Source organism: Mustelus asterias, chromosome 13, assembly GCF_964213995.1.
Source record: "Mustelus asterias chromosome 13, sMusAst1.hap1.1, whole genome shotgun sequence".
Taxonomy (NCBI): domain Eukaryota; kingdom Metazoa; phylum Chordata; class Chondrichthyes; order Carcharhiniformes; family Triakidae; genus Mustelus; species Mustelus asterias.
Window position 1 is genome coordinate 94,404,660 of NC_135813.1, and position 13,026 is coordinate 94,417,685.

Sequence of the window (13,026 nt, forward strand, 5' to 3'; positions counted from 1 at the left end):
TTCCTCCTTTAATATCCTCTTTTAAAAACATACATCTTCAAACAAGTATCTGGTGATCTGCCTTAATATCTCCTTCTGCAGCTTGGTGTCAAATTCTGCTCGATAATCGCTCCTGTGATATGTCTTAAATAATTTTTGCTACGTTTTAAGCAGTGTATAAATGTGAGTCATTGTTGAAAGGTTCAAATTAGAGGCATTAATTTTAAAAGAGTAGCGTCTCCAGGGAAAAGTATCCTTTTTCTTTAATTGTTTCCAAACACACAAGTTCAATGACATCAATTGGGTTAATGAGGCTGAACTCAAACTGTGGAATTTTAGTAATGAGCGTTTTAAAGTAGATGGTTTAATGCTTTTATTATTGTAGTGGATACATAACTCCCCCACTTGCAGGATTTGGCATGTTCATTAAAAATTGCACACAGTCCAATTTCAATGTCATTGTCAAACACTTCCATGAAGACAGCGTCCTTTTAAGTGCCTACCATTGTCTGAAAGAATGTGGAGATCACATTCAACAGAAATCTCTGCAAATTTTAAAAATAATTCAGACACTGCGGGGAATATTCGCTGCTTTTAAAGAGGTCACTTTTTTTTTCAGACTGAGATCATCCAGGGCTTCCTCAATGATTACACTCTGTTCTGGCAAAAGGAGCAGATGTAACAGAACCCTATTCACCATTCAAAGTACTCAGTCTTAAAGCACAAAGACTCTGAAGAACCACTGTTCAGGTGCACAGACTGCGACTTCATAACCACACGTTCAAGAAAAAGGTCCCACCACACAGCGCTGCAAGAAAATGTCTTGCTCTGTTGGAACTAAGGAAGGAAAAATATTCATTCCCAAACCACATGTATGTGTGAGCAACGTACCCAAACATCACCTCACATAGGTTGCATTCATCTACAAGACAACATTTTTTTTTCCCTCTATTTTTAAAGTCTTGACATGATATTAAAAAAAAAGCCAAATGACATTTAGTGGGTTTTTTTGTGACCAGCGCCAGTCATTGGATTGAATTCCTCTAATTAACTCATTTCTGTGGGAGAAGGGATCATTCTTGTGTAATCAGCAAGGACGAAATATGAAGTCCTCAAATTGTTAAATCCTCTTCCCGGAAAACAGTGTCTGTCCCGCACAGACACAACTCACATGTACACAAAGGAAGGACAACTCATCTTTATATAGCTCCTTTGATGTTGAAAGAAAAAACAAGGCTGTTCAAAATAAAAATAATGAACTGGCCCAGAGAGGGAGAAATTAGAGGGCTGACTGATGATTTGGTTCCAAGGATGTCTTTTAAGAAAAAGGGGGAGAAAGACATGCAGACACAATGGGCAGGATTTTCCAGTCCCCCCAAGGCATGTTTTCTGACGGTTGGAGGCGACTCGTCATTGACCACCGGCGGGATCTTCCGGTCCCACCGATGTCTGCGGCATCTTGCGTGGCTCACCCATCCTGCCACTGGGAATCCCACCAGCAGGAAAGGTTGAAAAGACCCACCCAATTTGTTTAATAAGGTGTTCTGGCGCATAGGGTCATAAAGTTGTACAGCGCAGAAAAGGCCCTACAGCCCATTGTGTCTGCACCAACAATATCTACCACTGAAGGCACGCTAATCCCATTTTCCTGTACTTGCCCCATATCCTTGAATATTATGATATTTCAAGTGCTCATCCAAATATTGTTTTTCAGCATAGGATTCTATCGGGAATGGTGGGTAAAGAGGGACAAAAAGCACAATGGACCCGAGTCAAAGGACAGAAGGGTGTGGAGAGGATGTGAGAGCGGAGGAGATTGCAGAGATAGATCTTGTCCCTGGGAATTAGACCAGAAGGACAATAATTTGATTGTCTTCCGGAAAGGATGTGGTAGAACACAGGCCAAAATGTTCTGTCAAATTATCAGCAAGGTAACGACATTCACCATTATTTATGAGTAAATGGTACTTCAGCTGAGGAGCAGATGCACGGATATAGATGAGTATCCAAAAGTTGCTGCCGGGTTGCACTGTGTTGCTGTTGACTTTACAAAAATGGCATCTCGTCCTTAACTTTCCTTTTGTGCAGGAACCTGTTTTTATTTACCCTTTAAGCTCACTGCAGAAAATTAAGACTTGTCATTTTATGCATAAGAAATCTTTTAGGGATTTGATAAGTGTTAGTGACTGCCAAACAGCATCTTTAGCATTAAAAATGTAATATTACAAATGTGTAATCGCATTCCTTCAGGTTTTGAACCTTTCAGGGGGTGCAAAAATGTCAGATTTTCAATTTTAAAAATTACTTTCTTTTACTTTGTGCATCTTTTTTCTCTCTCTTAATCTAAACTTACATTCCCTCCCTCTATTTCTCTTCTTGAACCTGATTTGATGTTGAATTCATCCCCTCTAATTCACCCTCCTTCTCAATTCTTTCTACGTTTATTTCCTAATCCTTAAACCTCATCAGTTTGATTGAGGTTCCAAATTCCTTCTTTCCTTTGCTGCACTATTATCAGTTCATGCTCCCTGTAACTTCATCAGCAAAAAAAGTTTTGAGTTGAAAGGTGCAGAGGCAAGTCTAACTAACAGCAGACATCAACAGATGCCCCTTTACAACAAATTCTGGTCCTTTGTTTTGAATCATCAACACATCAAGATCTGGAGCGGGAGACCTAAAGATGAAAAATTATCCCAATTTATCTAATTATTTCGATCTAATAAATATTTTTGTGTCTGTAATACAATATAGTTCAGTTTGGGCCCCTGTTTCTGCATTTGCATTGGCTTAATAAATCAATTCAATAATATTTCTACTGTCATAAACAACCCAAATGGCTTTCAGCCACCTTGACATTTCTACACTTCATGTTCATTATTTTGTTTTATTATTGATATACGGGATGTGGGCATTGCCTGCTGGCCAGCATTCATTGCTGATCCCAAGTTGCCCTTGACAAGGTGATGGGGAGCTGCCTTCTTGAACCGCTACAATCCCTGAGATGTAGGTATGCCCGCAATGTTGTTAGGGAGAGAGTTCCAGGATTTTGACCCAGCAACAATGAAGAAACAATAATATATTTCCAAGTCAGGATGGTGAGTGACTTGGAGGGGAACATCCAAGTGGTGTTCCCAGGTCTCTGCTGCTCTTGTCCTTCTAGATGGTAGTGGTGGCGGGTTTGGAAGGTGCTGCCTAAGGAGCCTTGGTGAGTTGCTGCAGTGCATCTTGTAGATGGTACACACTGCTGCCACTGTTCGTCAGTGTTGGAGAGATTGAATGTTTGTGGAAAGGATACCAATCAAGCGGATGGTGTCCTGGATGGTGTCGAGCATCTTCAGTGTTATTGGAGCTGCACACATCCTGGCAAGTGGAGAGTATTTCATCACACTCCTGTGGACAGGCTTTGGGGAGTCAGCAAGTGAGTTACTCACCACGGGATTCCTAGCCTTTGATGTGCTCTTGTAGCCACAATATTTATATGGCTAGACCAGTTCAGTTTCTGGTCAATGGTGACCCCCCCACCCCCCACCCCCCCCCCCCCCCCCCCCCCCCAACCCCCGGGGATGTTGATAGTGGGGATTCAGCAATGATAATGCCAATGAATGTCAAGGGGTGATGGCTAGATCCTCTCTTGTTGGAGATGGTCATTGCCTGGTTCTTGTGTGTTACTTGCTACTTGTCAGCCCAAACCTGGATATTGTCCAGGTCTTGCTGCATTTGGAAATGAACTGCTTCAGTGTCTGAGGGGTTTTGAATGGTGCTGAACATTGTGCAATCATCAGCGAACATCCCCACTTCCGACCTTATGAAGGTCATTGATAATTTATCTGGCAAGCAGAAAGATAAATATGAACTTTCCACCACAGCTGAACTCCCTGTTTTTTCCCTTTATATCTCCTCCCTCTTCGTGAACCACTCGCCCCCAGCGCCACCTCATCCTCAAAACCCCGAGCCTTTGTTGCTCAGGATTTCTGACCCTGACAGGCCCCGTCACCTTGCTCCCTACCTTGAATAAACTCATAGGCTGCATTTATGAGAATGTTAATGAGGCTAAGCACTTGCATAAGATCAAAAATTTAATCCGTTAGCTATAATAAAACTAGCAAAAATGAGAAACTAAGAAGCTATGTACTTGTGGTTTGTCATTGGAACATTTCTGGTTTCAAACACCGATAACTATCAATGATTCTAGATATTCTACCCAAAGGAATATGTGCCTATTATATATTATAATACCAACAGCTGTTGTTTGGTTTATACCGACAGCCACATTATGCCATGTGATACGCAGTGTGTAGCCTGTCAAGCTGTATTCCATCGAGCAAATTGTCAGTGAGTGTATTTGTCTGGTGCTACATTATGTTTAAATCCTTTGTCACTATTTAACTTATTTAGTGAGTCTGAATGATGTGATGGGTAAATGTTAGCCAGGACAATGAGCAGGACTCCTACATGACAACAATGACTATACTTCAATGACTACACTTCATTGGCTGTAAAGTCCATTGGGATGTCCTGGGGTCATAAAAGGCGCTATATAAATGCAAGTTTCTTTTACTCAAGAATGTCACTTAAAAGTAACCTCAGGAAAATACCTATTAGATAAGCTTTTCCTATTAAGATTCTGAAGAGACCACTACCAATTAATTTGTTCTAGTGTTGTTACAAGATGGGTAAATGCTGGCCAAGACACTGGGAGAAATCTCTAATCTCTTTGAGTATTACCATGGGATCATTTTCAGGGATGATGGGGTCGTGGTTTAACGTCTCATTCTAAAGACAACCCCTCTGACAAAGGAGGACACTCTCTGATTCCTGGGATGGCAGGTCTGTCATATGAGGAGAGACTAAGTCGGTTAGGATTATATTCATTGGAGTTTAGAAGGGTGAGAGGGGATCTCATAGAAACTTATAAAATTCTAACAGGGTTAGACAGGGTAGATTCGGAAAGATGAAGGGGATAGATAGAGTGAACATTCAAAGACTATTTCCTCGGGTGGATGGAGCTATTACAAGGGGGCATAACTATAGGGTTCGTGGTGGGAGATATAGGAAGGATGTCAGAGGTAGGTTCTTTATGCAGAGAGTGGTTGGGGTGTGGAATGGACTGCCTGCAGTGATAGTGGAGTCAGACACTTTAGGAACATTTAAGCGGTTATTGGATAGGCACATGGAGCACACCAGGATGATAGGGAGTGGGATAGCTTGATCTTGGTTTCAGATAAAGCTCGGCACAACATCATGGGCCGAAGGGCCTGTTCTGTGCTGTACTGTTCTATATTCTATAATGTTTCCAATATTGGGGCAGTCTAGAAGTAGGAATCATAGTTTGAGGATAAGGGATAAACTCTTTAGGACTGAGGTGAGGAGAAATTTCTTTACCCAGAGAGTGGTGAATGTGTGGAATTCACTATCACAGAAAGTAGCTGAGGCCAAAACATTGTGTGATTTCAAGAAGGAATTAGATATAGTTCTTGGGGCTAAAGGGATCAAGGAACATGGGGGGAAGGGGGGATCAGGATATTGAATTTGATGATCAGCCATGATCATAATGAATGGCAGAGCAGGCTCGAAGGGCCGAGTGGCCTCCTCCTGCTTCTCGTTTCTATGTTTCTATGTACTGCATTGGACAGTCAGTCTGGACTATGTGTTTCATGGCCTTGAACAGATTCACTGATAGCAGCATCTCCTCTGTGTCAGGCAGTGGCTTCAAGCTCATGAAACACATAATAACTCAGAGGAGAGTCTCCTTCCACTGAGTCAAACTCCAGATCTCGCTCCGCGGTTACCTGCTCAGACTGAACCCAGCAGCGTCCTGTTCAATCAACCCTGAGCTAAACTTTGAACCTCACAGGCAATAAAATAAACATTTTTGGACAGTCTCAAATTCCCCAGTAAACCTAATGGAAACACTTTATATATGTTGGCAATCTTTCCAATGCCTCCATATTTGTCATATACTCCTACAGATGTATGTACATAAACCACTCTGGCAGAGCCCGATACCCTATTTAAACAGTCTTCACCATCCCCTCTTCCTCAACATATTCCCTTCCCTCAAATCAAAGATTCTCTCTGCATCCCCCACTACAAACCGACTTTCCATCTCTTCTTGGCCTCTCGGGAGGGTTTTCCTCCTTCTCCCTTCTTGCCTCGTTTTCATCTTCTCACTCTCATCATCATCAGTTATTTTCATAACAATTTTAAAGGTGCAGCATGTTCAGCAGGATCATTCTACAATCTAACACACCTCAAAGTGGGAAGATGTCGGGGGGGGGGGTATTCTCTGGTCTCCCCACGATGTGGTGGGGGGTGGCGTGCCATTTGCCGGTGACAGGACCTTCTGGCAATGGGATTTCCCACCCCAAGCCGCTGTGAAACCCGCGGCAAGGGGCACGCCATCAACAGGAGCAGAGAATCTCACCAGCATGAACAGCCAGGAAATCCCTCCATTGATAAGTTACAATATTTCACAATCACAATTTTCTTTTCCCTCTTTTTTTGAAGATGCCCAGCAGTGTATATCCTGGGGAGTTACCACTGACCAGAAACTGAATTGAACTAGCCATATAAATACTGTGGCTACCAGAGCAGGTCAGGGGCTAGAAATTCTGCAGCAAGTATCTCGCCTCCCCACCCCCCAAAGCCTGTCCACCATCTACAAGGCACAAGTCAGGAGTGTGATGGAACACTCTCCACTTGCCTGGATGGGTGCAGCTCCAATAACACACAAGAACCTTCACACCATCCAGGACAAAGCAGCTGCTTGATTGCGATCCCATCCACAAACATTCAATCTCTCCACCTCTTGACTTTGAAGTACTTTGGGAAGTTTTCTCAGTCTTTTACAGTGAAGACAGACACAAAATTTCAGCACTTCCACTATTTTCTTGTTTTCCATTATTAATTCCCCAGATTCACTCTTTAAGTAGAGGACCAACACATGCTTAGTTACACTTTTCCTATTTAAATACTTGTAGAAACTCTTACTATCTGTTTTTATATTTCTACCTATCCTTCTCTCATACTCTAATTTCTCCCCCTTTTGTTTGTCACTTTTTGCTAGTTCTTAAAATCTGTCCAATCTTTTGGCCTGTCATTAACCTCTTATTTATCCACAGTCCTTCTCAAAGAGTCCTTCTCTCTCACTGGGATAATTTTTGCTGAGAGTTATAACGTAGCTCCTTAAATATTTGCCATTGCATCTCTAATTCTCTTACCTTCTAACCTAGTTTCCCAGTTCAATTTAGCCAACTCTGCCTTCATATCCTATTTATTTGTTTATTATTAGGTTTAAAACACTAGTGTTAGCTCCACACTTCTCACCTTCAAGCTGAATGTGAAATTCTATCGTGTTATGATCACTGTCACCTAGAGGCTCCCTTTCTATAAGGTTATTGATTAAACTTGTCTCATTAGTTTTAAGATAGCTGTGGAGAGTGATAGGTCTGGCCCAAAAGTTAAAATTCTAAATTGGGGCAAGGCTAATTTTGATGGTATTAGACAGGAACTTTCAAAAGTTGATTGGGGGAGTCTGTTGGCAGGTAAAGTGGGAGGCTTTCAAAAGTGAGTTAAACAGGGTTCAGGATAAGCACATTCTTTTTAGAGTGAAGGGCAAGGCTGGTAGAAGTAGGGAGTCCGAGATGACTCGGGATATTTAGGCCCTGGTCAAGAAGAAGAAGGAGGCATATGACATGCATAGGCAGCTGGGATCAAGTGGATCCCTTGAAGAGTATGGAGGGTGTTGGAGTAGAGTTAAGAGAGAAATCAGGTGGGCAAAAAGGAGACACGAGATTGTTTTGACAGATAAGGCAAAGGAGAATCCAAAGAGCTTCTACAAATAAATAAAGGGCAAAAAAGTAACTAGGGAGAGTATAGTGCATCTGAAGGATCAACAAGGTCATCTATGTGCGGATCCACAAGAGATGGGTGAGATTCTAAATGAATATTTCTCAACAGTATTTACTGTTAGGAAAAGCATGGATGTTAGGAAACTTGGGGAAATAAATAATGATGTCTTGAGGAGTGTACATATTACGAAGGAGGAGGTGCTGGAAGTCTTAAAGCTCATCAAGGTAGATAAATCCCCGGGACCTTTTGAAGTGCATCCCAGGACAAGGCTAGGGAGGAAATTGTGGGTTCCCGAGGAGAGATATTTGAATCATTGACAGTCACAGGTGCGGCGCCTGAAGATTGGAGGGTGGCAAAGGTTGTGCCTTTGTTTAAGAAGGGCTGCAGGGAAAAATCTGGGAACTACAGGCCGGTGAGCCGAACGTCTGTAGTGGGTAAGTTGTTCGAAGGTATTCTGAGAGACAGGATCTACAGGCACTTAGAGAGGAAAGGACAGTCAGCATGGCTTTGTGAATGGAAAATCATGTTTCACAAATTTGATTGAGTTTTTTGAAGGGTAACCAAGAGGGTAGATAACAGCAGTGCAGTTAATGTTGTCTACATGGACTTTAGAAGACCTTTGACAAGGTACTGCATGGTAGGTTGTTGCATAAGGTTAAATCTCACTGGATCCAGGGTGAGCTAGCCAATTGGATACAAAATTGGCTTGATGACAGAAGACAGAAGGTGGTTGTAGAGGGTTGTTTTTCAAACTGGAGACCTGTGACCAGCGGTGTGTCTCAGGGATCAGTGCTGGGTCCAGTGTTATTTGTCATTTGTATTAATGATTTGGTGAGAATTTAGGAGGCATGGCTAGTAGGTTTGCAGATGATACCAAGATTGGTGGCACAGTGGACAGTGAAGAAGGTTATCTAGGATTGCAACGGGATCTTGATCAATTGGGCCAATGGGCTGACGAATGGCAGATGGAGTTTAATTTAGATAAATGCGTGGTGATGCATTTTGGTAGATCGAACCAGGCCAGGACTTACTCAGTTAATGGTAGGGCATTGGGGAGAGTTATAGAACAATGGGATCTAGGGTACAGGTTCATAGTTCCTTAAAAGTGGAGTCACAGGTGGACAGGGTGGTGAAGAAGGCATTCGGCATGCTTTGTTTCATTAGTCATAACATTGAATACAGGAGTTGAGATGTCTTGTTGAAGTTGTAAAAGACATTGGTAAGGCCATACTTGGAATACTGTGTACAGTTCTGGTCAACCTATTATAGAAAGGATATTATTAAACTAGAAAGAGTGCAGAAAAGATATACTAGGATGTTACCGGGACTTGGTGGTTGGGGTTATAAGGAGAGGCTGGATAGACTGGGACTTTTTCCCCTGGAGTGTAGGAGACTTTGGGGTGATTTTATAGAGGCCTATAAAATAATGAGGGGCATAGATAAGGTGGATAGTCAACATCCTTTCCCAAAGGTAGGGGAGTCTAAAATTACAGGGCATAGGTTTAAGGTGAGAGAGGAGAGATACAAAAGGGTCCAGATGGGCAATTTTCTCACACAGAGATGGTAAGTATTTGGAACAAGTACCAGAGGTAGTAGTAGAGGCGGGTACAATTTTGTCTTTTAAAAAGCATTTAGATAGTTACATGGGTAAGATGGGTATAGAGGGATGTGGGCCAAACGGGGGCAATTGGGACTAGCTTAATGGTAAAAACTGGACAGCATGGACAAGTTGAGCTGAAGGGCCTATTTCCATGCTATAAACCTTTATGACTCTATGGGCCCGATTTTATCATCCAGTTGCACCTGTTTTTGGGCGCAAAAACTTGGTAAAGTCGGGCTTGAGGCGAGTAGCATGATCCACGCCCGCCTTCACGCCCGTTCCCCCTTTACCAATGGTTGAAAATGGCCACCATCAGGACTGCACCTGAAATGGGCACAACGTCAATTTAAATGCATTTGCAAGCATTTAAATTGACTTAATGGGTTGCACGCCCAAACTTACTGGCATTTCACCCTTTACCACCGTGTTCGCCTGTCCAGATTCGGCGCAAAACAGACATGATCCGCAAAGGTCCGATTCAGGCGCTCCAGTTAGTGAGGAGGTAGGTTCAGAGCTTCTGGCGGCTCTCTGACTCAGACCGGTTGTGGGGGGGAGGGAGGAGGGAGACGGGTCAGATGGCTTCCTGGTGGAGGGGGAGGGGAGGTGGGTCAGATAGCTCTCTGGTGGGAGGGAGGCGGGTCAGATGGCTCTCTGGTGGGGGGGGAGGGAGGTGGGTCAGATGGCTCTGTGAGGGGGGAGGGAGGCGGAGAGGCAAGGGCAGGGGGCTCCGCAACTACTCTGTGTGTGATTGGTGGGGGGGGGGGGGGGGGGGGGAGATGGGGGGGTCCACTGCTACTTTGCATGCGATCGGTTGGGATGAAGGGGGGCAAGGAGCTGCGATTGGTCTGGGTAGCAGGGGGGTGGAGGGATAAGGGGGTCAGTTATGTTGTGGGGGTGGGGCAATGTCTGCGGAGGCCAGGGAGAGGCATTATCCAGCCCGGGAGCAATGTGGCAGGGGAGAGTTTTTCAATTTTGTTTTACTGCACATGCGCAGTTGAAGGCTCCAACCGGAGCAGCAGGGTTTCGGGCGCGTTAAGCCCCACCCACAGGCTTCTGCAGTGCTATTCAGAATTGCTGCTATTTTTCAAGCAGACTGCATATGGGGGCGTCTGAGAACGGGTCTAAAAGTCGATCTGAAACACTCCCAGTTTCAAGTCCGCCCAGCACCAAGAATTAAAATGGCAAAATAGGGCCCTATGACTCTATCACCAGCCTGCTCCCTGGCTGGCGGTGAACTGTACTGCTCTAAGAATTTATCCCAAATACACTCAATGAACTCACTTTCTAGACTATTTTTGCCAATCTACAAATGGATTAAAGTCACCAATGATTATTGGAGGTAAATGTCAAGATAATTTGTTGCAATAATGTTGTTTGAGGGATAAACATTGATCAGATTACTCCCCTGGTCTTCTTCAAATAGTGCTGTGGGATTTTTTTATGCCCAGCTGAAAGGGTCCTAGTTTAATATTTCATCCAAAAGATGCCACCTCTGACAATGCAGCACTCCCTCAGTCCTACACTGGACTGTCAGTTTAGAGTATGTGCTCAAATCTCCAGGTTGGAACTTGAATGCACAACCTGTGACTCAGATGTAGATAGAGCATTACTACCGAGCCACAAATGACACCTTTGGCCTTTACCTGCTTACGGGCAAAGCCTGATTTGATTTATCCTTAAACTCGGCTCTTTATATTCCTCAAGCCTTGAGGACTGGGCAGGCTGCTTCCTGATATGTGGATTTAGATTAATCAGGAATTGACCTTTACAAGTGATCCAAGCCCTGGTGGTTCCAAGGGCTGAGACTGAAGCTTGCACATTTCCAAGCGACCAAAGAAAAGAACATGAACCTTTTGCGTGTAGGAAGTCATGTAATTTTATGTATGAAGAACTCAGATTATTTTTACACGAAGGGAAATGAGACACACAGAATGAAGGAGAAAGGAATGGAATAAATTGATAGGATTAGACGGAGGAGGATGAGAGGAGGCTCACGTGCAGCATAAACACTGGCATGAACCATTGGTTCAAATGGCCTATTTCTGTGCTGAACATCCTACATAAGCTTGTAATTTTGTCTCGGGAGCGTGGATTATTTTTGTACTGAGCTTTGAAGTTTTGTGCCTTACAGATTTGATTTTTGTACAGGAGGCTTGGATTACATCAAGATTCGAGGACTCATCTTCTTATGTATGAGGGGGACTTGTGTTTTTGTGTTGGGGAGTCTCACATCTGTAAATAATCAAAATGTCCCACTCATTGGTTGTGACATGAGCATCTGATATCCAACTCCAAAAGAATGGACAATGGCTGCTTTACACAACACATTTCTAGTTGACTGTTAATCCATGTAGGGGGTCTTGTGGTGCAGTGGTTAGCATCCCTACCTGTAGGCCAGGAATTCTGAGTTCAAGTCCCATTTCAGGACTTGATGGTTACACAAGGGGCAATTGTAATGTGGCCAAATAGGTATTGGCCTGTAAAATCCTTCCAGTACACCTGATGGTACGGGCCAGAGAGTTTCCTGGTCAGTCTCACTACAGAAGGCAAGGATAAACCACTACATTACTTTGGCAAGCATAACCATGGATGAAGCCCATAGTTGCCAACGCGCTCTTAGAGCATGGTACCAAGAGGAAGAGGTTAATCTGTATATAGCTGTCCCTACCCTTGCTGATTCTATGTGTAATCGTATTACTAGCTCTTGTGCAAAGTTACATTTCGTGTGAATTCTGCCATACTCACTCCTTAGCCGGTTTCTTCTTTTTCCGCTTGTCGTCGCTACCCTGCCGGTAGGACCCATAGTCAAACAGCGAGTCCATGGGAGCCTTTTTAGGGGCAGGGGCCATACTGGGCATGGACGAGTCATAGATGGAGGACTCCAAAAGGTCTATCGGATTTGGCATCCGGTTTTTAAACGCTCCTTGGAATTTTGACCTCAGGTTCTGTTTATTGCTGTCGCCATTTTCCCGGGCGCCCGACCGAGGCACTTCCGCAGCAGCACAGCTCTCATCATTCTCAAATAGGTTGGCCAGCGAAGACAGAGGGAAGCCATCTTCAGTCAGGTTCTCCATGCTGCTGCTGTTCTGTTTCCCAGAATCCTTCGCTTCAGTCTCGGCCATTATTGCAAAGTAAACCTTAATGGTAAAACAAAAGAAAGACTTGCATTTATATAGTGCCTTTCATGATCACAAGACATCTCAATGTGCATCACAGCCAATTAAGTACTTTTTTTGAAGTGCAGTCACTGTTGTAGGAGGGAATTCTCCCGTCCTGCCCGCCACGGGAATCATAGTGGGCGGAGAACGGAACATGCAAAGATCCACTGACCTCGGGCGGGATTCTCTGGTTTTGGGGTGAGCGCAGCTGGAGAATCCCACCCGTAATATATGAAGCGCTGCAGCCAATTTGCCTACAACAAACTCTCACAAATAGCAATGTGATAATAACCAGTTAACCTGTTTTGTGATGTTGCTTGAGGGATAAATATTATAAATAAAAATAAAAACTGGCGAAATGTCCCCCGCTCTTCTTCAAAATGGCATCACTCGGTCTTTAACATCCCGAGGATGCAAATAGGGTCTTGATTTTAACAT

At 43.7% G+C, this 13,026-nt stretch overlaps 1 protein-coding gene across 1 annotated transcript in view; it reads right to left on the bottom strand.

The window, feature by feature from the left end:
- trpv4 (transient receptor potential cation channel, subfamily V, member 4) overlaps window positions 1-12,552 on the bottom strand; it is a 69,701-nt gene extending 57,149 nt beyond the window's left edge. The window contains exon 1 of the mRNA XM_078226111.1: window positions 12,176-12,552. Coding sequence (XP_078082237.1) covers window positions 12,176-12,552 — 377 coding nt within the window. The remainder of the gene's footprint in view (window positions 1-12,175) is intronic.
- Window positions 12,553-13,026: the final 474 nt, after the last annotated feature.